Source organism: Lissotriton helveticus, chromosome 7 (assembly GCF_964261635.1).
Source record: "Lissotriton helveticus chromosome 7, aLisHel1.1, whole genome shotgun sequence".
Classification (NCBI taxonomy): domain Eukaryota; kingdom Metazoa; phylum Chordata; class Amphibia; order Caudata; family Salamandridae; genus Lissotriton; species Lissotriton helveticus.
In genome coordinates this window covers 685,473,567-685,499,783 of record NC_136068.1, presented here as the reverse complement: position 1 = coordinate 685,499,783, position 26,217 = coordinate 685,473,567, and the positions used below count along the sequence as shown (strand labels likewise).

At 45.2% G+C, this 26,217-nt stretch overlaps 1 protein-coding gene across 1 annotated transcript in view; it reads right to left on the bottom strand.

Moving 5' to 3' along the window:
• The window catches only part of STK10 (serine/threonine kinase 10), a 375,502-nt gene extending 354,565 nt beyond the window's left edge, over positions 1-20,937 (bottom strand). The window contains exon 1 of the mRNA XM_078653004.1: positions 20,208-20,937. Coding sequence (XP_078509130.1) covers positions 20,208-20,363 — 156 coding nt within the window. The 5' untranslated portion in view covers positions 20,364-20,937. The remainder of the gene's footprint in view (positions 1-20,207) is intronic.
• Positions 20,938-26,217: the final 5,280 nt, after the last annotated feature.

The following is a 26,217-nucleotide window of genomic DNA, read 5'->3' as shown; positions in this document are numbered from 1 at the left end:
CTATTCACCACTGCACCAACCATGATTTAATTACGTGGCTCTCTGGTTGCACGCACATACCTCTGCAGCGATCACATTAACCAACAGAGGTTTCATCGCAAAGTTGTGCGCTTTCCACTGATGAATTTAACTCCCATTTATTTTTCACTGCAGATGTGTGTTATTTTATATGCAGTTACCAGTTACTGAAAGATCAACAAAATAGTTACAGAAATTGTTTTTAGCCATCCCTTTGACTCTACCTCCATGCTCACTGACCCCTTTCTCAAATGCACTCAGGATCACAGTACCCATACTTTTTTTTAATGCACTTTGACCATGTTGAACAGTTAGGTAAAATCTGAGAAAGCCTGTGATATTAGCATATGGTGTCCCGCCTGTCATTATCTTCACTATGTACCTTTCTTTTTAGATATTGACTCAGCATAACCTGTAATCTATTACTATTCATCTGAAAGAACTGTACAAAAACACTATCCTCTGGTGTTTAATAGAATTGAAAAAAAGAAAAATCTATTCAGTGGCTGAATTGCACCACTTATTACAAATCCCGGCTTCCCTGTATGACTAAATTGTGTTATCTAAGTCAAATCAATTTACTTCATGTGACAGATTTACTGGATAGTGACATTTGAGAGCACTTTCAAGTAATTCAATTCAAGATGGAACCTGAACAAAAACCTCACTTGTACATGCTTTAATAGCCTGTAATGCCTCGCCATCCATGACAATAAAATTAGACATTACATAAGGGACACCAGACAACTGATTCACTCTGTTCATCCATGGCATTGTTAGGAAGGAGTGTTAATAAAGATTTCACAGTTCACGTTTAGAAAGTTTCACTTAACATAAATGTCAATGTACTGTTGTGGTCTAATGCTCTAAACGGAAACACTTTCCATATATTACGGAACCTCTTTCGACTTTTAAGTCTACAATGTTCCTACATTTCGTTTGTTGCACATTTTACATTGCAAGTATTTTGAATGTTCTTTGGCATTTAGGGATAAGCCAGACCACTAGTTTGGCCATGGCTCAACTGCAGAGTCATTTTTAGACACAGACAGATTAGGCAATTGCCCAAGGCCACAACCTCCAAGGGCACAGCCCCTGCCCACCCTCCACAAGCACCACTAACAGACCAATGCACCAACAGAGTTTGCCAAGGTGGGTGCTGCTGCTTCAACCCCTTGACAGTGCCTCTTCTGTTTCTGTCCTACTTGTTGAGCCAAATCTCAAGGTACACAATTCTTTCTGATACTCGTGGGCTCGTCTGGTCTGATTTTAGGACTTGTCCCACCTAATTCTGCTCTTTCCGTATTTTCCAGTTCTTATCAACAACTCTTAGCATTACTGGATCTCCTATCTATATCAACTTCATCCTGCTCTTTAATTCTCTTCACCTGGCGGTCCAGGGTACCACACAAATAAAGTTTGAGTCCCTACTGCACTCTCCAATGCAGCAGTCAGGTCTGCTAGGAAACTGACATGAGATATGAGCCATAACATCTGCTCTGGCTTGTTACTTCCCATGCAGCAACTGTACAGACAGTCAAATATCCTAGGCTGCATCTGTCCATTTCAGGCTACTATGCTTTCTCAGAGCCCCTTATGGATGTATTCTCTGTACTGCTTTGGCTAGGCAAGTGGCAAAGGGCATTACTCCCCTAAATACAGCTCAGAAGGTGCATTCGTGGCTGGCTCTTGTTGGGTGTCTGTTTCACCAACAATGAAACATACAGCAGTGCTGTGACTACAAAATTACAATAGAGCTTGCTTGACCAACCTGCTATCAATCCCTGTTTGGAGATCCACTGGGGTAGGCAGGAGCTACTGGGCCTTTGCCATCAGGGTTGAGGGCATTAGCCAATTATGTGCCAGGGCTCATTTTACTATGACTCTACCAATTTGGCAAAGTACAATCCTTCCACACTTAACACTCAGGGTAGCAATAGCAAGCAGTCACAGGATTCTCAGGGAGGCAGCACAGCACAAAACATCCTATCAAAGGACATCCTAAAAGGAAATGTCTAGCTAAGTGCTTACCTCTACAAAAATAAAAGTACTTTATTCACACAGTTGTACTAAATACAACCCACTACAGTACATATGTGATCCAGAGTTCCATCTCTTATAGGTACTCCCTCTCTGTTCCCACTTCTCTGGTGTTTCCCTAGTTCTGGGTTACCATATGTAGACTAATCTGGAGTAGCAGGAATCAGGCCAAGGTGCAGCGATTTGATAATGCAGTTCAAATAGGTTATATTAATTTAAAATGTAGTGTGCGCAAATCACCCCATCGGTTCATATGCTTAAACTTGCATGAACTTTCAAGGTCAGTGACTGGCCTAGGCTTCTGCACATATGCTTAGATTGGTGTGATATCATGTACCATGCAAGAAGCTTATCCATCCCAACAAATACCTTGGTTGTTACCAAAACTTCAGTGTGGAAAATAATGTACTGTCCTCATTTACCTAGCAGATAGAGCACTAACTGGTTGAAGTCGTTTTTAGAAACCTCAGACCGACTGATTTTGCTATTGTGGAGAGAATAAAAGGTCAAGTAGACCCTGCCAGGATGTGCTCTTTTTATTTGCAAGTTATAAATTGGCCTATGCATCTTCGGCAAAATCTACTGACATATCTTGCTTAATATAGCCCAAATGTCTGAATGCAATGTTTTAATCTATATCAGCACTAACTCCTTTTAGAAAAGTAACTGACCGACAACACCGTAATCTGCACTGCTGACCCCCAATTCACAAAGCACCGCTGCACCTACAGAAAATCACAAACCCCCGAGGGACATCATGGATCAAGATTTCCAAAGTTTTGTGTGACACTTAGGGATGTGGCGTAAATGAGGAGAGGGAATCCGTTTAATGTCGAAGAAAAGTATCTCTATTGGGAGGACAGACTCCCATCCAACAACAAGCGCAGGCGAAGACAGCAACTGCCAATCTCTTAAAAATTCGGCACGTTCCTTCACCTGAGCCAGGTTCTCCGGGTGACATCACGGAGTTCCAGGCTCTGGTCAGGTAAGCAATGAGAAGGTCGCAGAGCATCATCATAACCACAAGCGTGGATACCACATTTTGCAAGTTGCCTGATACCGCAACCACGCACAGAAACGTGCAGTCTGTCTAGTTCCCCACCTGTTACATAGCCTTGCTGCTACCCTGCTTGTCACAACTCTCACTACCCTTCTGAACAGAAGGACTTTTTATATTACATGCATTTGTTTCTCTCCACTTCTCTGTACATGCTGCATTACCTTACTGTCCCTTGCTCTGGAGGAGACAGGTCTGGGTTGCCCGTTTTGCACTCTCACAATATTTTAACTGTATTGTCATTTTCTGACAACCTCTTCTTGGTCAGTCTCCTCCAGGACTCTGCTCCCCTCACAGCTTGCTGTGTGTGTAGCACATGCAAGTGAGGCTACGTGTCTTAGAAGTCCCTCTGCTGCAACACTAACCTTGGTATTGTCGAACTCGAACTGTCTCCACCAGAACACTAACAAACACTACACAGTTGGCGGTGGTGCACCGTTCTGAGGGTGGTGTTACAATGAGCTATGTGAGATGATGCACTATGTCATTGGAGGGGTGCACAGCATGATGGGTAATGGTGCACAGTGCTGCACATTGTGGGGCACTGTTGGACACATACGTGGTATGAAGATCATGGAGTACTCAGGAGATTTTTTTATTTATTTAAGCGCTTTTTTCCCCCTAGATCATTCATTTTTTTGTAGGTTTGAAGTCTAGTGGACAACAAGGTGAACCCAATGCTTTTGTTCAATTTGTCTTAAATGGCGGGTGAAAAGGTCACTGACCTTAATGTTTCACCAAACATTTTGCCACTGGTCTCAAAATATTTAGAAAAATAATCAAAAGGTTTCTGTTGGTTTTGTCTCCAAGAAAGGCTTTGTAGATTCGGATTGGGGGTGGGGGTTTGGCCTTGACATTGTGCTCAAGGACATCAAGTTATAATTGAACAAGGACATGTTGCGCAATCTGACCAACATAACAAAAGGGGTAAACGTCCTTTTAAACGACTGTGTTTCAATGCAGTATATTACCCCGCATTTTATACTCCGCAAAACCGTTTACAACGCAGGGCTTTACACCACAAACCATTACAAAGCATTCTCCATTACAACGCCTCGGTGGAGTTAAAAAAGTAAATTGGGTTGTAATGGATAATGCGTCGTACTGTAATGCGTTGTAAAGTCCTGCATTGTAAAACATTTTGTGGAGGAAAAAATGGAGGGTAATGGCATGTGTTTACAACGCGTGGGGAGTAAAGGGACAATTTCATCAAAAGGCAATCGCATACAGAACACAGTGCAGAAATAGTGTACTATAATAAATAGTGAATAAATATGCTGATAAAGTAGTGAGGTGTAGGATTCTTCTCGGATGTGTCGTAAAATTGATCTTGGGTCCTGAATTTTTACAGTCCTAATGAGAATTTGCCTCCATGCCAGGTGGTCGCCTTAACTCTATGGTGTATTTCTAGTGAGTCGACTGCTTTATTTACAATCTCGCAAAGTTGACCAACATCCAGGCAAGCCAGTAGGCAAGAAATAGTACATTTGGAACACAGATTCTGGATCGTTTTCACGGTACGTAAATGTGCCGTTCTGTTACTGATACAGTCCTCCATAAAAAACAGATTACACAGGCCATCTCTTTGCATGTGATACTTTTAAATGTGCCTCGACAGTCGAACACCTGCAAGAAGAGCGCAGAGAGCAGTGCATGGCGTCAATATTTACATTGGCTGCAAGTGTCTGAAGAAATATTTGGGATGCTGTCTCCCGCCTGCCCCGGAAAGCCCAAGCAGAGGCGGGAAGTGGCCGTAAAACGCTGGAATGTGAACATTTTCCTTGAGCATGTCCCCTCCTCATCCAATTTTTCCAGCACACAATTTTGGAATGGACATAATCGGAGATTTTTCGACTCATCTGAGCAATCTTCGTCACACCGTGTTGATTGCTAAGCATTATATGAAAGGGGGCGACCCTTCACGAGTCAGAAAGTGCAGCTTGCTTCTTTGGGAAGAAGGCGCAGGATAGTGGGGTCTGTTGCAAAAACACAGCTACGAAAACACATCTTACCCAGGCCTGTTGGCATTGCCACGAAGCACGGGGTTGAGCAGCCACGTGGAATCACAGCACGTAACAGGGCACCCCAAAATGTACCCTACATAAATACTATTTGAATTGACAATACATGGCACCCACTTAGCAGTAACATGCTGGAAGTAGTGTATGAGACGTTAAGGAGCAAAAGGCGAGGTCTTCTGATATCCCACATAAAACCTAGTGACCCCCCAATCAACAAGTAGCCTTCCCCTTCCACTGAGATGCATTAACATTGACCAATTCCTACAAGACGGACACATGCCTCTTTCAGTCTCCTATGCTGCTCCCAATGCCATTCAACTATGAAGAACGAATCCCCTCATGTACCTAGCTAGCGCTATAATAATGGTCTATTATATTCCTTACCTATGTTGTAAACATTTACTGTTGTAAAGTGCTCTGACTCAGATGCTCTCTATAGACTGGATATCTTTGATGTGAACAGTTACTGTTGTAAAGCACTCCGATACCTTTGGGTCTAGCTTGAGCGATATACAACTCTCAAAGAAATAAATAAGAGTGGGCCCTGTGAAGTGAGGACACATGGTTGAAAAAGGTGGATTTTAGTCTAAGAGCAGTCAGCATATCCTCTGTCCTCTATCCTGCCCGTCAGTCCTTCTAGGCTGGGATAAACAGCCCTCTTGGCAGAAGGGTGTAGTGACAAGCCATAAACACGGTTTTTAAATGTACTTCATCTATATACAGACGAAAATGCATATAAACAGATATATGTATATATATGTACATTGGTTTGGTACATTATAAAAGTATTATACAGTTAATGATACTTAGATGCTAGGTAATGAGCCATGTGAATTATTTACTCCTACGCAAGTGTTAGAAAGCTTTATTCCCATAAAAAGATTCCAGATGTACTGCTTCCGTCGTGAACCCATCTGCTGTACAGCTTCCACAGTAAAGACTCTCGATGTACTGATTCCAAAATAAAGATTCACAATGTACTGACTGATTCCAAAGTAAAGATTGCCAAAGTCCTACTTCTGCTGTAAAGATTCCCGCTGGACTGCTTCCGGAGTAAAGGTAGCAAACCAACAAGGCACTAGCATACCAGGGTAATATGGACATTTGTGCTTGCTCTCCCGTGAGTCCTTGAAACTTTAGGATCTGGGATGTTGTGGACAATTCATTCTCATGCAATTCTGTAACTGTATCCTATAGAAGTAGCGGCCTTTACATACCAATGGCAGAGCAACAGGGACTCTGCTTAGAGAATGTCATAAAAGGGTTATCAGGAGATATGAAATGCTCTCCGGCTTCACCTACAGGATTTTTAAAATCTAGGGACAAATTGTTGCCAAATCTGGAAAACTGAGTGGCACAGAGCCTCTCCTATTGCAAGTTTTGAGCCAAGAAAGTTTCCAATCCTGTATAGGGGGTCTCCTCACCGGTACACAACTGGAAGGTTAAACTAGATCTTCGCACAGCCAGGAGTGTGTTGGGCGAGGAAGGATCAGTGCATGGCTCCTACCTGTGAAATGCCCTAGCTCCTAGTCTCCAGACAAGAAGATCACTCCATTATAATGAGACACATAAACTGGTCAGCATTATATAATAGGCAAGTGTGTGCTTGAACCAAGAACCCTAAAAAAATTATAAAATGAATGAAATTCATATCCTTTGACCTGGTTTTGTTCAAGGGTCAGAAAACACGACCTCGCATGTAACCCGGTTATTTGACAACTTGCACAATGAAGGGATTATATGGCCTCCTGAACAAGGAGTGCGGGAGGAGTTGGGGTTGCCCCAAAACCGGAATGTGCTGCATGTTGAGAGTCATGAAAAGGATGAACAGGCCTGAAGAGGTGGAAAGATCAGACACACCAAGCCCTTAACTAATCGGAGACTCAGTTACTGTGTTAATCACATGCTTTGAACTCGAGCAATGTACGCTTGTAGGTGGTCCTGGCCTGGGTCCGGCAGCTCTCTTCTGGTGTAGGGTTCCCAAGCACCTAAAGAGGGAGGGGTCAGGCTAGGCTGCAATATTGGAACAGAGCCACTGATCTTGGCTATGAAAACGTCTGTTGGTTAATGGTTTACCAAGCGTGATCTTTCTGTTAAAATTGCCATAGGTGTTGTTTAAATTGTATGAGGAATACCGCGCTTGCCTTCCCAGTTCTCTGTACATTGGAAATGACCAAATGAGTCTGAGGTCGTGAGGCACGTTCAGACTGACCACTCACTGGTTACTCATTCCTGTTCACTGGAATGCAGTGTACTGGTGCACGCCCCGGAGTGCTGCGATGACTAAAACTTCGTGCACGTAAGCAGCAACGAACCCAGGGGAGATTTTTTTTAATACACAAATAAACGATCATGCAACCTTGGGCCTCCCCACTGAGAGCATTTGCGCATGACAAAAGTATTTGGAGGAGAAACCAAAAGAATTTTAAGAAACACACATTGCAATCCGCGCTCTTTGCCAGAACACCCCGGCCAGCTGAGCTGAGGGCCGACGCTAACGAGAGCAAGCTGCCGCGTCACCGGCCTCGCGGCCGCGTCACCGAGGCATTGTTTTCATGAGCTCGCTGCCAGCGCGAGCCGCCGCGCACGTGCAGCGGCTGACGTTTTCCCGCTTCCAGCCCTTTCCCTGGCCATGGGCTGAGGTGTGCCCGGTGCCACGCGACTGCGGCGCGAGCAGCAACATCTGTTTCGAAGCGGCCTGAGGAGATTACCGCCATACCAGGCCCTCTACTGACCGACGACACGTTTACAATTAAAATACATACCATATCCATTACTTTTCGCGATATATTTTATGCTATGCCAGTGAAAAGAAAGACGGCCAAAACCACAGTTTGTACAATGTGGAATTTAAATACACTTTCACTCATATTATTACCACTCTGCAAAGGCAAAGCTCCTGAAAGTTACCATAGTACAGCGAAACTGAGTAAAGAAAGCAATGCATGGTGTCTCGAGTGTCCCTCACAGAATCAGCTGCGTGGTGGGGGGAAAAAGACCTAGGGGCATACTCGGAACGGGCCCGTTTTAAGGAGCGTCGCTCAGTGTACATATTTAACTCCTTGTGCCCCGAAGACCACATAGGGTTAAATTAGCACAGTAAATAGGCCTTGTGAACAAGACACCAGTTTTTTTTTCTTTCAAGTGATTTTAGAAGGCAATCAGCGAGTCAATCCATTGTCTCTCAAATCAGTTATGCTCTACTTTTTTTTCAGGACATTTATATAGAGCGAATTTGAACCGAAGGTATCCGGTATCAGAGCACTTTACATCAGCACCAGTTGGGTTACACAAGGACACGTTCATTCTACTTTGGTAGCAGCATGGAATTTGGATTTTGTGTTGTAGCATCAAATGGCTCAAAGTGGTTTATTAAACCAATACTTGAACACAAAAACGTTAATTAGGCCATATTCGTAAGTCGGGATCGCTCTAGAGCCTACAATGCTGTATATTTGTGATATACAGAATTTTAGAAACACACTTTAAGTATCAGAATTACAGAAGAACTTTCTTCAAATAAAAGCAGAGCTGATGATATCCCTAGGAAGGCAAGAGTAATAACATTGTTCTAGTTACTTAATTTTCTCTCTACAGCTTTGCAGGTGGGGGCATAAGGCGGGGCAAAGTGAGGTGTCCTTCATGGTACCGCACTGAAGAGGGTGTTCTGTCAGAGACTTCCTCTTTGCTAAGGCATTATTTCATTATAAATAAATGTAATACCAGGAAGTAGCTTCAGAGTTATTAGCACAATGTTTCTGTTGCCCAATCACTGGTGCAGAGTGCAACCACCGCTCACAGGTTTCCTGATGCTATATATGGAACGATGACTACGTTTTTAGGTGCATTTCCTTCTGCCAATACCGGTTTCTAAAACAAATGCCATGTTTATCAGGTTTTGTTTCTTAATTGTTTCACAATTCTGGTTTGGGCTTTGAAGCAGCACATCCCACAACGTAGACGCTTTATAGTGAGAAGTTCTACCACCCATGCCTTACCTTTTGAAAGTTAGCAATGGTAAAGAAGCAGGGTTAGTGGATCTTAACTACATATTTACAAAGCATTTTCCTCCTCAAAGAGGATTCGGTCTTACAGCACGTGCTGTGAACTAGGCAAAATTATTTAAGTTGTACAAGGTTCTTTACAGGTGATGGGCGATCCAAACAGATGTGTGGAACTAACCCTTAAAAAGTGTTGCTATTAAGTGAAAGCAGGAAGGTACACAACAAAATACTTCCAAGCGTCTGAAAGATGCCACAAAGCTTAAGAAAAATGTGTGTGAAATTAGAAGCATAGCCTAGCCGCAAAAGTAACAGTGGTAGTCATCTTTTGGCGCAGTGCTAACCAATGCTACCAGGTTTGTGCCCAAGAGGTTCTCAGCACTGAAAGTAAAATTTTCTTTATCAGTTTGAAGGTTGTTCCCTCTGACTTCAGATTTTGCAGCTGCATAAAGCCGGTTTCAGTTTCATTTCATTATCTCAATTGGAGCAATGGAAAACATATACATCTGTGCCTGGGCTCTGCTTGAATAGCTTTAGATCACTGGGGTGCTGGTGCTCCCTTTATCACCGAAATTGGCGATTCACACTCATTTTTATTTTGTTAAATACTCGAAGACTTCTAATTAGTGTTTTCACAATTGTTTTTAAAAAAATTATCGCACAAAACAGATACTAAAAATGAAATAAGATATTAGCAATGCAGTCATTTCCCACATGCTGACACAATTACAGTGTTTATGTCTGTTACGCCATTTGTGCAAACACTAGTACCAAGCGAGGTGCATCCTGACGACTTCTACCCTTACAGAAAGGGACCATACTCCGAGCAGCAGGAACATGCCGCTCAAACATACTCAATGCTGTCCTACCAGAGCTGTAGTATATTTCACATAGGCAGGCACTGCATGGCTCCATAGCTGCCAAAGCACCTGCACACGAGCTATAGGGTGGCTGCTTTGAAATGACAAAAGGCAAGCCAGTTCCCATCAGGTATATTGAAATATGATGTAGTGAACACCTCAGAAAGCTCCACGTGGTCTACGGTGTGATCATTTCATTTCCCTAAACAACCTGAAAACAAAAGGGACTTCAAAATGTAAGCGTCCCAGATTCATTAGGATGCCACCCTCGAACTTTAGGTATGTTTGTACAATTGTATGACAGTGCAACGTTTTCTCGGATAAAGGGACAATTCTTCTGAAGCTTGTGAATGAAGATATCCGCAAAATATCATGGATCGACCTTCTCGAATATCAGAGATGTTATAATATTGAACTAGTAAATCAAAGTTGCATGTTATTCATTTTTTCGAGTCACAATCTTTCCGAGGTCCTTCAGGATGGTTTTGCATGTATTTTCAGCTAAGACCCTACAAAATGTTGATGCCCTTAAATGTACTTCATTGCAACAATCTGACTGGGCTGACGGGGTCCACTGTCCTTGAGGCACGGAACATTCTTGTAGAGAAGGGTAGAGTGAGTGGCATGCAGACTGAACCTTTTCTAAAGCAGGGCCAGTCCTCGAAACCATCCCCGCTGATGGCACTGCTCACCTCCTGCACTCACTGAACTTCAGTCTCCGAAGAGCAGCTAGCCTCTTGCGAAGTGAAGCCTGCGGAACGTGCTGAAAACACATTAACGTCTTAGCTTGGGGTGATGCCATAGACGAAATGAATTACACACCCATAATTTACTAAAAGGATTCATGGAACAAACACCAGACGTGCTTTCCTAATAAAAACCTCAGCTCGCTCTCATTCAAGCTATATAGTATGCGTTTCTGAATTAACCTGGACAAACCGTTTCTACTTGTGTCTTCGTTTTTACATGAAATCTCTCCATATATTCTGCAGATCCGTGTTGATTCTCAGATTGCCACTGGGTTGCACTACGCATTACGGCGGATGTGCGTTACAACCGAGCTGCTCTCCGCTTTATTGAGTAGGAAGTGTGGTCTTCATACTGTAGAAATGGAGACACCTGCAGAAACCCTTGCATTGCACATTTGAATCCCTCAACAAGCTCATTCACCACAACATCTAGTGTCCGCCACAGAGCACCCTGAATGTCCAAATCACCTTCCTCTCGTGGTGTTTGGGGCCTAAGACAACATACACGTGGTACTGAGCTTGAACAATGTATCGGCGCACAAATATCTGTTGCAAGCTTCGTCTTCCAAACCCTGCCTTAGAAAGGCAGCTGTGGTATTTGAATAACTCTTCAAGTTGAAGGCTTGATTGGTACCTGCGGCCTACAAAGCAAGTTCTCCCAGTCCAACTGCACCAGTGCGGGCCTCACTCGTTGATGGGAACCAGCAGCCAGCACGTGAAGGCATCTCCTGATGAGATGACAGGTCAGGTTATTACTGCACAGGGCGGACACAGATTCAAAACGCAGATTCCAATTTGTATTGTGTTTCTCGACATGTCGCACATTATCCGTTGAATCTCTGTAAACATTGTACTGTGTTAGTATTTATATATGCTTTGAACAGTTCTTCCAAGTCCTAAAGTGCTTTTGATGTTGTCAGTTGCATCATTTTTATAGTGCTTCAAATTAGTGTTTTTATCAAAAAAAGAGTTCAATTGCTTAATTTTTATGTGCCTATTTTAAACTTTGCACCAAATTGCATTTTGACATGGGCTGAACACTTCAGCGAAATAGAGCAGAGCACTTTTTGACTGGGATTTGAGTGGACACGTCTATAGGGTTTGGATGGATGGGAGACCGTCTTTGGGTTGGGAGGCATGGATGGTGGGCAGAGACCGCTCTATGCATGGAGCAAGAAAAGAAATAGAATAAAGGTGATGTATCTCAAAGCACATATGAACAAGAGGGACTTGGAATCCCGGATATAGAATATTACATACTATCAGGCTTCTCAATTATAGTTCATGGCTGGAAGGCATGGTGACAATAATAGAGAGATTCCGAATAGAGCAGCAATATGAAAAGAATTTCTGGAAAAGGTATACGAGAAGGTACACTCCCAAGAAGAAGGCACACCTATAACTCAAACAGCACTGCATGCCTGGAATATGTGCATGTCTAAATGAGAACACACATCATCCTACTCTCGAAATGAACTGCTATAGGAAATCCCAGAATTTGGGCACCTTGATAGGGATCTGGACCCAAGTAAATGAAAAAGAATAGGATGTAATGAGTCAAGAGAACTATTTGAAGACTGGGTGTTGCTCACACTAGAACAGGCCGCGGAGCCCTTCTAATTGAGATGGGGACAGTTTCTACATTTTGGTGGAGGCCGCAGAATAGCCCAGTAGGTTTGGGGGACAGCGGAGGCAGAGGCATGTGGATCTAACAAACTAGAGTTACTACTACAAATGGATTAAGGTACAGGAGTTATTACCAGTATAAATAAGGACAGACATGATCATCATGCCACTGACCGCTAGGCAAAAATAGGAAAAGGATTTCAACATATGTTTTGAAGACAAACCATGGTATGATACATTTGCACGCATATAAAGGGCATCCGGCAATGCAAAGGTTTAGGCTTATACAGTTACTTTATGTACATAGACAGTCTTTTACGCCAGCAATTCTTCACAAATTCAATCACACAAAAGGCTCACAGTGCCCTAAGTGTATACAGACAGAAGCTACGGACCTTCTCACATGGACCAGTCCTGAGATTCAGAACCACTGCGAACATGTGGCGAACGTATACAGTGATTGCCGAAGGCGCGCCAAAGGCAAGCCCATCTGCGCCCGTCCGCGCTTGGACCGGGCCCAGGGCCGCCCCCCCTGGCCCATCAAGCAGAAGTACCCACAACAAGCCATTAACCTACACATCTGAACAGCTTAAAATCATATTCTCCACTTGCAACCACCCACAGGACTGCCCCACTCTCAATCTTTAGAAATCAGTCCCTCATCCCACCACTTGCTGCCCCAACTGCCTCTTCTCTTTAGACACTTTACACTCACCCCATCTTCCCCCACCATCCCCTCCTTACATGCAAACATTCACTCCGCCCTGATAAACCCCGGTCCCTCCCAAAACACAAATACAAAATTCGGAACCTTCTGGAAAATCACAATTTGGACCTTCTCTTTATAACCGCAACCTGTGGGCCTGACTTCTGCACAGATACACCAGAAGGCTATTCCGTCTGCAGATTCGATAGACCGCATAAAAAAGGTGGAGGCCCTGCACTTATCCAACAGGAAAACTACTCTATTAGGACGGCCTCAATCCCCACCAATATCTGCGAAGCTTGTAGCTTCATGATCACAGTCACCCACTTTCCTCCTTTCAAAGGCATCCTTCTATACCGTCCCCCTGGATCAAGCTCGGAATTCCTTGCCTCTATGAGCCGTTTATTTGAATTAATGGCAGGTGAAAACAACTTCTCCATCCTAGGAGACTTTAATTTCTATCTCGAGGCACACGACGGCCAAGACACCTCAGCCCTTCTAGCCGAACTCGATGTGGTAGGTCTCACACAAATTGTCGCTTCCCCCACACATTCCGCTGGACATACATTAGACGGATTTTTTTCCAATCATCAGCACCTTCTCCTAGGAAATATCCTCCCATTGCTTTGGGCTGATCATCATGCAGTCCTTTTTGATATTCAAACCAAAACCAACTCCCCCCTCATCCCAACCTCATACCCCCCAGACAGTTCAAAGCTTGGAGCAACATTGACCCCCTCGAGTTTCAATAATCCTTACTCGCCTCTCAGCCTGCCCCCCCCCCCCCGATTACCCCGAATTAGCTGCCAAACAGTATACACATTGGATTAACGACGATGCTCACTGCTTGACAATGATATTCGGGCCTGAAGAAGGCAGACCAGTGTGGTTTAATGTATACTGAATGGAATTAATATGTTAGGATCTCTTTTCGCCCTGGCACAATGCTGTAGATTAATGGGACTTGCAGCCCGATTTTCACTATTTTGATTTGTTGCAATTGTAAAAAAAAAAAAAAAAAGTGAATAAATAAGATTATTTTAAAGCTATGTGCTTCAGAGTGACAGCGCCGCCCGAGAACACTTAAGAGCGAGGGGAAGGGCACCGACACAGATTAGAGGTATCTGAACAGAAATACACATGCGGAGAAGAAATAAATTGCCCGAGGAAGGCCGAGAGCAGCGGACGGACATCACAAGGTGCAAAAATCTGCACAGTTAATGTGTGGCTAGAAGGAGTGTCTGTGTGTGGTAGGCGGGTAAAGGCTGCGTGGCACCCAGTATCCCACCATCCCTTGAGCGCACTGCTTGGGTTGGTGATAAACGCACAAACCCAGTGGCTGTGGGTCGACTCTGTTCCCGCCTGGTCTTTAACTTCTTTTATTGCTGTCAGTTCTAGGAAATGCATTGGGCCTCCAGGGCTTAATTTCGAGGAACAGTAAAGGGTCCAGATAACGAACAAGGAACATTTGGTACCAGGACAACTGCATATTTTGCACCCTACATTTTTCAATTCAGATACTGTTCTTATCATACCCTCCTAAACAATTCTAATTCCGTTTCCCACTCTTCAGTTCCCGGCTGAAGAATGATCAGGTTGTTTTTTCATTGCCCCCACGTGGTCTTTTAATTAATCCATTAACATTTTAATAATTCTTTCTCTTGACTTCAGGTTTTGACATAGTCTTAAGCACTGACACCACTGGGAAGTAATGCTAACCTGGCCCATGGGTTTCAAACAATAAAGACCACTGCCATTGTGTGTGAAATGTTACCTACTTTTCAGGGTTCTTGTAATTGTTGTGGCCAAATGATGCCCCTTTCCAGAAGAGGTTTGCCCATCTGGGTACTTGGGGTGGACTCCCACAAGCCAAGAAAGGTGGCATGAAGGTAGGTGGTTAAAATAATGTACTGCTAGCCCACACCACAGAGCCCAGAATATAATACTAGGCTTTCACCACAGAGCCCAGAATATACAGCTATCCCATACCACAGAGCCCAGAATGTACTGCTAGCCTTTCACCACAGAGCCCAGAATATACTACTACCCTTTCACCACAGAGCCCAGAATATACTGCTATCCCACACTACAGAGCCCAGAATATACTGCTAGCCTTTCCCCACAGAGTCCAGAATATGCTGCTAGCCTTTCACCGCAGAGCCCAGAATATACTGCTATCCTTCCATCGGAGCCCAGAAAATGCTGCTAGTCTTTCACTGCAGAGCCCAGAATAGATTGTTAGCCCACACCAGAGCCGAGAATATAATGCTAGCCTTTCACCACAGAGCCCAAAATATACAGCTATCTCACACCACGGAGCCCAGAATGCACTTCTAGCCCACACCACCAGAGCCCAGAATGCACTGCTAGCCCACACCACCTGAGCCCAGAATGCACTGCTATCCCACACCACGGAGCCCAGAATGCACTTCTAGCCCACACCACCAGAGCCCAGAATGCACTGCTAGCCCACACCACCTGAGCCCAGAATGCACTGCTAGCCCACACCACCACAGCCCAGAATGCACTGCTAGCCCATACCACCAGAGCCCAGATTATACTGCTAGCCCACACCACCAGAGTACAAAATATACTGCTAGCTCACACCACCACAGCCCAGAATATACTGCTAGCCCACACCACAAAGCCAAGAATATACTGCTAGCCCACACCACAGAGGCAAGAATATACTGCTAGCCCACACCACCAGAGCCCAGATTATAAGAATATACTGCTCGCCCACACCACAGAGCCAAGAATATACTGCTAGCCCACACCACCAGAGCCCAGATTATAAGAATATACTGCTAGCCCACACCACCGAGCCCAACAGTGGAATGATGCAGAAGCGCCAAGCTTTACTGGTCTAAGTGAGACCGCTCAACTGACCTGCTTCAATTCAGGTGGGTAGTTCCACACTGTTTGCAAAATCCACTAACTACACCACTCTCTAAATTAGAAACACCCAGAAAATCATATTTATCCACAGATGTACAAAACATGCTACATACCATACCCATCAAAACGCCATCACCCATTTTGTGTAGAATAGCACTCTGCTTGAATACACCCACCCCATTAAACATATTTGTGCTAAACAGACTGCTGCCCTTATCGCGTTGTATGCGTAAGTGATGCTTAATTAAAGAGTAAAAGCTCCAACCATTCAGAATTACTTACCAACTCTGCAAAATGATGTTCTTATCAGATTAACAAAAAAACCTACATGAGCAGTGATTTGTTCGATCTTGTGCCTATTTAAGCGTGGCAATACACAGACTCTGGGTGCATCAGGCTGTTGACTGTTCAAATTAACAGAAGAAAAGCCAAACAACATCTACTACCTATTGGAGCAACAACCGTGGTCGACAGATGTCCTCAAGTTGTCCTCGATAATGCAGATCACTTCAGGCAAGAATCTTCTATGGGAGAGTGATAGAGCTAAAAAGACCTCCAGCCTTTTGCCACATTGAAGACATGACATAGAGAAGGTGGGAGTGGGACATGTTACAGGGATGGAACTGAAGCCGTCAGAACAGTGGCTCCGATGAAGGTATGCACAGTAAACAAAATACAGCACTTAAGCCCTTCCATTACAGGCAGTCAGTGTACGACCATTAAAGAGGATTCGACAATCTCCACCCCATTTACTCAGAGCAGGAAATGTGTTGCTTTATCATGCACCTGTTGGCTTGATAGCCTGAAACACAAAGAACTGCGAATAGCATTGTGCAATTTCTCCTGTTTGTCTTCTGTGTGTTTTTACAAGTAGTTGGCTGGTTCTGCTTAGTTCAAGTTCGCATCAATTTCCTTCTACGAATTTTATGGCATTCATTTTCATTTTTGAAACATGCGATAGATGTGTATTCAGATATTGATGGTTGGAGGTACTGCACTTATTGTTTGAACAGCACATGGTGTAAGATGAAGGCCAAGAAAGTCTTGAAGTAAAAGAAGCAAAGTTGGTAAACTCTGCAGAGGAAAGTTGCATCTGGAATCAAACTCGACTCCCAGGCACTGGTCAGTGAAATAGAACAGAAGATCAGAGAAAGTACCTTATTGTTATTTATTCAAAAGTGTTGCAGGGTGTTAGGTTTGTTATTTTAAAGGTAAGGATAGTTCGGTACAATCTGTGATTCTGTATAAAAAAAGACATAGGGAGTAGAGGTGAAAATTCTTTGTTGATGGGCTATACGAACAAAATAATGTATGTCCTCATTCATGAAAAGGCGATGCTCCTGGAAAAAAGAGGATTTAGTTAATTAAGGAAATGCAGCAGATGCCATGATGCATGAGAGGTTTTCAGTACTGTGGGTATAGCGATCAAGAATCAGAGTCTCATGGTTGTGTCATTCTTATACTTTCTGTTGATCACCTCTATGGAGAAGTCGACTCCTGCGGCCCTTCCGAATGGGTTAATTTATTAACAAGACAGGTCAACACACTGGGTTTACAGTGGGTTTTAGTTATGTTGCCAGGCAAAAGGGACGGTCAGTGTAGATTCACCAGGGTGAGGCTGATGAGTTTGTATTGCTTCAGGGGTCTGGCAGTGGCATGCAGAAGCTCTTCAATATGACCAATATGGATTTTAGGACATTGGCCAGAAGCGCTTTGCCAAAGACCTTAGTTTAGAGGGTGGCTCCGTAGCCTGAGTCTGGAGTGTACGGTTCCATGCTGCTATGAGGCGAGAGTAGGTGCAAGGATGTTTAGGTTTTCTCTGCAGTGCCTATTTTGAAGGATTGTATCAATACTATAGAAGAACATAGGGGCATGGGTTGAGGTACCCTTCATCTAACATTATAGATTAAGCACTCACTCCCAATCAGAAGAAAGCTGCTAAAGAGAAATTCAGTCATTCCGATAACCGGTGAGGAGAATTTTCATAAATATCGAGATAACTATACGCCCCAAAGAGTTATACCTAGTTTCTGGTAACCAATAACTTATCTCAAGAGGTACCAATGTGCTGGCAGCATTCAGAACTAAGTCTACAAAAGTGTAAGAGATAACACCGCTCCCGACTGACATCAGGAACCACAGACACAGTCGGTGCTATGCCATGGGAGTCTCATCACTGGTGCTCAGTCCAGGGCAAGCAGACCTAGTAAAGCAAGAGAATGCAGGGTTTGTCATCAACCAACGTGTAGTCCTAACCGTTACGATAAGGAAGTCAAGCCTACAGATAACAATCCGTATCACTATATCCTTGTATGCAAGGGAAAGAAGGGGGTTATCGGTCGCTATATAATGTGGGGCTTCATAGTAGAAGCGTACTTCCCACAAGTAAGCAGCAAAAATAGTATTCAGAAGATTTTGAGATCTTATCGGTTCTTCATCACTTTCACACATTAAAAAAATAAGTCCTTTGTAAAGGGAAGGCGAAATGGTTCACTCCCAATGAATTTGCTGCGATTCCACGACTCCAAGACAATGGAAGTTTGTCTCCAAAACCTATCAATGCACATAAACCAAAAGTTCCTGATCATACCCCAAGATTGTGGAGCAAGCAAGTAGAAGAATACTCCACAGAATATAATTGGGACTGTTACCAGAAAAGTGTGTATTATGGCATACAGAGTCCTGTTTCATAAACAGAGGCCAAATAAGTATGCCTACAACCAAGTTTAATGGTGCGAAGATGTGCACCAATAGCATTACATGAACAAGAACTTCAAGACGTGGTCTACTTGTTCTGTAGGGTGTGTGTTTGAGCCGTCTGTGTTGAGATGGCATCTAACTCAGGACACAATTGACACTCACATCATCCCACAGGATTTCTGTAGAATTTTTGCTATTAATGTGTATGTATTCTTTTGTTTATTAATTATAATACTAAATGCATAATGTGAGGCACTTTAGTGCCCCCTTTGAGTCTCTCTTGTTCATGCTTCATTAAACTTTGGGGTAGCAATCACAGGGCGGCAAAAGTCAACCAGGGGCTAACCCAGGCACCCTCTAAATGGCGTCCATGCTTCTCTGGTGGAACACTTCAAAATTTTCGAAAGCTCTATATCTGCTTCATTCTGGGTGACTTTTAGAGCTACAATGATATGTCGGGTGCATGTGACTAACACTGGCTTGAGAATGCTCCACAAGGGAGTTTTGTGAGGCTCAGCGGCCGGAACATTGTGCTTTCTCGTGTTATGTTATATAGGAAGAAATCATTTCATTTGTTGCTTGAATGGACTCAGGCTGCTATATATCTGAAGAGATTTCAGGTTTTCTATAGGCTTCTTGGATTGTTGCCAGATAGTAGGTGGCTTTGGAGAGCTGGTGTGGTTTCTGCAGACTCAAGGGAGAATTTTCAGTTTTGATAGTGGTTTGATTTTGTGCACTTCGCTTGTCTCTGATGGTACATTTATTGTCTGTGAGCTTGTGGGTGCACAAGTGTTTGTGGATCACCATATCAACGGGGTAGGGGGGCATCTCCATTAACAATTAAAGAACTAGCGAATGACTTGGTAAAGTCTTGATGTTGGCTGTGAATGCTAGGTTGATGAGTCCTTGCTTGGCAGTCAATCAAGCAGTGACTTTTTCATACAAATTTAAGTTCCTTGAGGGTGTGCCGAATGTGTGTGATAAAGCGATATGGTGAAACCTCTCGCATCCCACACCCCCTTGTTAATCCTTGGCAGCTCGGTTGGGGGAAAAGAAGTGACCACACAGGGGTCATCACTTTAATACCGGAAGAACAATCCAGCTGAACAAAAAGCATTGGAGAGGATCTACCTGTGACAATTTCAGGCTGCACAAAATACTTCCCGTGGCAGTGGCATGGCCCTGTCCTCAAACAGAAGAATATGAACATGACTAGCAGGGGTACCACCAAGAGACATTGCTAAATGTGCAGTTCCAGATAACTCATCACATCACCTAGTCCTAGCGGAAAGGCCCATCACTTCTGGAAAACTCCTTGCATAGAACTTATACAGCGCAAAAAACATAGTGTTGGTACCAGTGATCTCATCTTGCTCCAGAAAACCTCAAGATTTTAAAGGGCCTGAAATAAGAGGGCCTGCTCTCAGACCTCACAAGTAACCCTCCTCTGGGGGACTCATCTTAAATTAATCCATTTACCTTGCTTTCCTCCCCAGCCCTCTGATCCTCCCTTGTCTCTGGGGCACCTTACCTTGTACACCTTGCCGAAGGCGCCGTCGCCCAGCTCCCCCACCAACTCCCACTCCAGGGTGGGGTCCAGGTCCCGCTGCACATGCTCGTACTCCCTCAGCCGCCTTCGGTCTTGGTTATTGAAGCGCAGAATGCGCCGGAAGTTCGCAAATGCCATGTCTGGTACTCCCCGATAATGGGAAAGGAATCCTGCAGCTCAGTTATGAAAAGAGTGGGAGCAAACCAGGTCCGCAGAAGGTAGGGATCTGCCCAAGGTGTGTGCACAGGAAGTGGGGCTCAGATTAGGGGGTGGGCAGAAGAGGTGGGGGTAGCACGGCAGAAATGCACAGAGGTGAAATGTGAGAGGGGGTGTTTGGGCAGGTGGAAGAGGGGGCACCGGAGAGGTTAAGGGTCAGTCAGGTAGGTGATTGATTGGGGAGGGTTGAATTGGACCAAGCAGATGAGCAGGGATGAAGTAAGGGGGTGAGACAGAAGAGATTACGAGTTCGAAGAACTGGTTGAGAGGGGCCGGGGTAGGGATCAGCGGTCAGGTGAGTTGGGCAGTTTAAGAAGACAGTACTGAGTGCATATGGGAATTGATGCGTTCAGGGGGTGACATGTCGTCGGCGGGTAGTTCACTGTCAGGTCGCTGAATTGGAGCAGAAGGCTCTGGCCGGCACGACAGCCGCTCCAACACTCCGCCGGTAACTAACCCCGGCCGCTGCCGCTGCCGCCGCCTCCGCTCACCGAAGGCAGGGACTGGGCGGGTAAAGCAGGCGGGTCCGACCACGCCCCCTGAGGGGCCACGCCTGCCGCCGCTCCGGTACAGACAGTCTGGGAGGATGTATCCGATAATGTGCGGCGCGCGCCCCCTGGTGGGTGCATGTGTAAATTAGTTTTGCACAACCCGGCTGGATGCACCGTATATTCACTGTACGTTTCTTCTCCCTTCTCCTCCAGGCTCCTGTCTGTAGGCCTTAAAGAAGCTGTGGAATGTAGATGTACATTTTCCCTTTCGTAAAAAAAAGAACAACAAAATGACACCCTACGATGGGTTTGGGGATCTTTTTTCTACTCAAAATTGTGTTTCCCTATTGGGTAGATTTTCATGTGTAATATTATTCTATTTAAGGCTAAACGTCCGAATACGAATTGTGTACCTTTTTATTCAGCGCAACGGTCTCCTTGAAGCGCCATCAATCCAGTGGTGCCGGAACACATTTAAGAGGGTGGCAGGGGGTGCTGGCCTTCTATATCATCTGACTTAAGTGCTAAGGTTGTATCTTTCACCAGTAACCCGATAGGCGTCTCCGTGTGCCAGCAGTTCCATTGTAAAAGTACTCTAAACATGCATTCAGAGCAAGGACTAGTAAATACTGTTCTCCATGTTCAAAGAAATAGCAGCACTTTGTCAAATAATCCTGTGTTATGTTTTGTTTACGGTGTTTCTATAGTGCACTAATCACCCATGAGAGTGTCCAGCTGCATTAGAGCAGGTGTGTGACGATCGCTCAAGAGGACTTATTCGAAAAGCCAGCCCTTCAGCTTCTTACAAAGGTGAAGAAGAGAAGAGGGGGCTCTGATGTTTTGCGGAAGGTCGGTCCAGGCTTTAGGAGCCAGGCATGAATGAATGAATGAATGATGTGAGTCTTATCATGCGCAAACTTAGCCCGATGGGCGTCAAGGCGCCTAAAACAAATAGTGCAGCTAGCAAATCAACCCAGCAATCCATCATTGATAGGCCTTGATGAAGTACCACGTCTTCAGGGCTTTTTTAAACAAATCAATTGAGGGAAGTGATTTAACCTCAATTGGGAGAGAGTTCCAAAGCTTAGGGGCCACTACAGAAAAGGCTCTTGCTCCCCATGTGGCTAGCCGTATGCGAGGCACTACCAATTGGGAGAGACCAGCAGATCGTAGGGATCTAGCTGGAGTATAATGAGAGAGCAGAGACCCAAGTGAATCATCCGAACCTGCCCTAAGCGCTCTATATGTAAGACATAAAATCTTAAAAGAGACTCTGTACTGAACAGGGAGCCAGTGAAGGTCTCTCCTGGCAGTCGTGGCAGAGGATGCCAAGGGAAGGGCCAACACAAAATGTGCTGCTGCGTTCTGTACTATTTGCAGTCGATGAATAAGACCCTTGTTGGACTCCGCATACAAGGAGTTGCAGTAATCAAGCCTTGAGCCAACAAGAGCGACTGCAATCTGCTTGCGGGCCTGGAGAGAGAGATAGTTACGGATCCTATTCAGGATCTTAATCACACCCCAGCAGGTGGCCACCGTCCTATTCACTTGGAGCTTCATGGAGAGTGAGGTGTCAAAGACCACACCGAGATTTCTGGCTGATTGGGAGGGAGTAGGGCAGATGCCAAGAGACCGAGGCCACCACTCGCTCGACCAAGCATCTTGGTCCTTCCCAAAAACCAAGACCTCTGTCTTATCGCCATTTAGCTTTAGGGAGTTGATGATCATCCAGTCAGCTACATGCTGCATGCATGACCTAAAGCTAATGGCAGATAAACGATCAGAGGAATGGGCCAGAGACACCATGATCTGGGTGTCATCGGCGTAGGATACCACCTCCATCCCCTGCGATCTTACTAGTCTAGCAAGGGGGGCCACGTAGATGTTAAACAGGGTCGGACTAAGAGCCGACCCCTGTGGCACCCCACATTGCAACGACTTGGCAGGGGAGAGGAAGTCTCCAAGCTTTACTCTCTGTTCTCTACCAGTAAGAAAGGAGTTAAGGAGATTCAGAGCCAGCCCGGAGACCCCTGCCTCCCTAAGCCGAGATGTTAAAATGGCGGGAGACAGGGTATCGAACGCGGCTGTGAGATCTAATAGGACAAGTATAGTAGTTTGGCCACTGTCCACTTTCCGGCGGATGTTATCTGCAACAACAGTGAGAGCGGATTCAGTACTATGACATTTCCTGAATCCGTGCTGTGTGCGATCCAGGTATTCACTGGTCTCCAGAAAAGTGGAAAGATGTAGGTTAAGGTGTGCCTCCAGAATTTTCGCAGGCGCCGGGAGCAGAGAAATGGGCCTAAAGTTTTTAAGAATGCCAGGATCAAGAGAAGGCTTCTTCAAAAGAGGCCTCACAATCGCCTTCTTCCAGACAGATGGGAAGGAACCCTGGATGATAGCACTATTCATAACTTCTAGCAAAGGTGGGAGAATACTGTTCCTGCACTCCTTCAAAGTTTTTAGCGGCAGGGGATCCGTGGGGGAAGAGGATTTAGTCCTATCAAGTAGGAGACTCAGTCCTTCCAGAGACAGTAATGGAAATTGCCCAAATTGTTTGGAAGGGCATTCACCCACGGAATCTAGGTTAGAAATAGCAGAGGGAGTATCCCTGTCCAAGGAATGTTTTTGTACTTCCAAGGCGATATGGATGTCCAGAATTTTGTTGTGAAAGAAGTCAGAGATGTTATTACAAAGGTCCTGAGAACTGACCACAGGGTCAGGGAGTTGGAGAGAGCATAGTGAGTCAGCAAAAAAGGTGTGGCCCCTGCTTTGCTTTTGTGTATGTGTGGTGCGACAATGGCAGACCAGCAGAGTAGAGGTTGTAGTGTCCTGGTGGACACATAGCTGTATCCAGTCACTCCCCAAGGGCTGGTCTCATACTCACCCCCACACCCCTCCAACACAGGTGTCATGAGTGATGTGGCGCCTGCTAATAAAAGGTGGCCGGGCGTAAGTGCTCTCGGCCAGTTTAGTGCCATACCGCGCTGTGTCTGTCAGTCATTTATCTGGTATGTGGGCTGAGGACCCAGAAACCACAGTGGTGACCAAAGCGGTTGTGCCCACATTCCCTGACACTATGTTTCCGACCTGGTAGCAGCCATGCTGCTCAAGGTCGCACTGAGGGCTCCAGACATGCTTGTGTGCATAGCGCCATGACTTGGCGGTGACAGTGAGAGACACACTCTCTGGTGAGGCCCTCAAGTGGGGAAGAAGGGCTCACAAGACAGCCTGCAAGAAGGCTGGGCTCCGGGCTTCAGAGGAGCCGCAGAATACCTGCTTTACTGATCTGTGATGTCCCAATTGTAACGTCCGGGGTTCGACACATTCTAGTGTTTTGCTCTGATGCTAACATCCACACTAACACCCACCCATCACAGGAGTCACCTGTCAGGTGACCCTGCAAATAAAAGGGGGCAGGCGCACGTGCCCGAGGCCAGTTCGAGTACCGTACTGATGAGTATCTGTTTGGTCATTTGTAGATCATGAGAGCCTAGGAGCCGAGGCACCACGCTGTAGTGAGGGCTGGGCCTTACTTGCGTACATTGCTTTGTTAGCATAGGCTTATTACAAGTTTATACGCCATTTTACCGTTTTGCTGCTTTTGCACACAACACTATATGTAACTGTTGTTGTAAGTTAGGCTGCGTGAATTGCTTCACATGAGAATGGCTTGTTCAACGTCCCTAGACTTACAGCTCGACCTTAGTCTGCACAGTGAGTGCTGAAGCCTCCAAAGTTATCAAAACAATGTGCGGTGTTGTTCGGGCTGATTGACCCATGCACTAGACATAACATGCATGCAGCTGCAGCTAGCTGAAATTCTGTAGTGTGCTTTGCCAGTGCACCAACCTGAGGATGCATCAGCAGAGAGACTTCACCGAACGGCATCATAGCTAAAATCCCTGCATGTGGGACTTTGCTCCTTGACCAGCAGTGCAGAGATCACCTATTATCCAGCACACAGCGAGAAAGCAAGCAGATGGGCAGCAAGAAGGCATGGAGAGCTCATACTCTAACCTTCCTGCAACAAATGCTCAGTGCAACCTACCCAGTGCCGCCCATGAAAGAGACTGATCTTACAAACCACTGCAGTGCAGTCAGAGTTCCACAAGAGAGAGACATAAACAATGAATGGTTGCACGAAGGAGGTCATATCAGCCAGCCGCACCAGAACCGGTTGGCCACCATTGGCGTGCCAATGAGACCACCACACAGAGTGACCAACCCTGCCAAGGTCACACAACCCTCTACAGGACTGAGCGCAGTAAAAGTGCGGCCTCGAGGCACAGGCACTGTACCATTAGGAGAAGGCAAGGATAAGAGCACAGCACCTTTGAGAAAAGGGGAGGCGGAATGTTGGTTACCTGCCAGCCAGAGAGCATAGCCTCCAAGAGGATCTCTGAGGTGGAGAAATATGAAGTGAGGGTGGATGCCACCCTGACCTGAGGAGAAGGGTCAAGTCCTACAGACAGGACAGGATCTTCAATAGGTCCATGTGGAGGGATGAGGCACTGACCTACAGCAAGCACAGGACCAGCGATAGATCCGTAATGGGAGAAAATGCACAGTCTATGAACAGTACGGGACCAGCAAAAGGTCCATGAAGAGAAAAGGTACGGTCTTACAGACAGGACTGGGCCTGCTAGAAATCCAGGATGAGGAGAGAACCATAAAAACGTGGCCTGACTCCACGTAGCACCAGAAGAAGAAGAGGACACGTGAAACGCGGCACAATGTCATGTCGCAAAGCAGAACTGGAAAAAGAGAGGCGAGAAGGATGGGTCACCAGACTGGTCACACTAAAAACCCCGATGAGCACTGATGTGCAGGAGAAGATGGTCAAGGGTGACAAGACCGAGGACTCAGTCAGTCAAATTCACTTTATTCAGTTAATTAAAACCATAAAAGCATACTACATAAAGCACGTTAAATACTACAATAGCACAAACACCAGCAAGGTACAAAAAATTGCATCTAGATCATAAATCTACAAAGGAAAAATTCATATTGTAATTGATTAAAATTCACCATAAATAATTAAAAATGTTCTAATTCATAGCAATCCTTCTCTTTTTTAGGTCTCGCCTAGCGAATGCAGCGCAGCTGCGTCGCCTTGGTGAGCCTCTATTGTTGTCGCTTTCGTTTGCGAAGGGAGACATACCATGTGCGCACCTGGACAGGCGATGTGCACGCGCATGGCATCTCCTCTATGGCGTCTCCTTTGTAGTGATAGGAGCTTTCACACGCTCACACAGAGCGCTTGATTTATTAGCTCTTGTTTG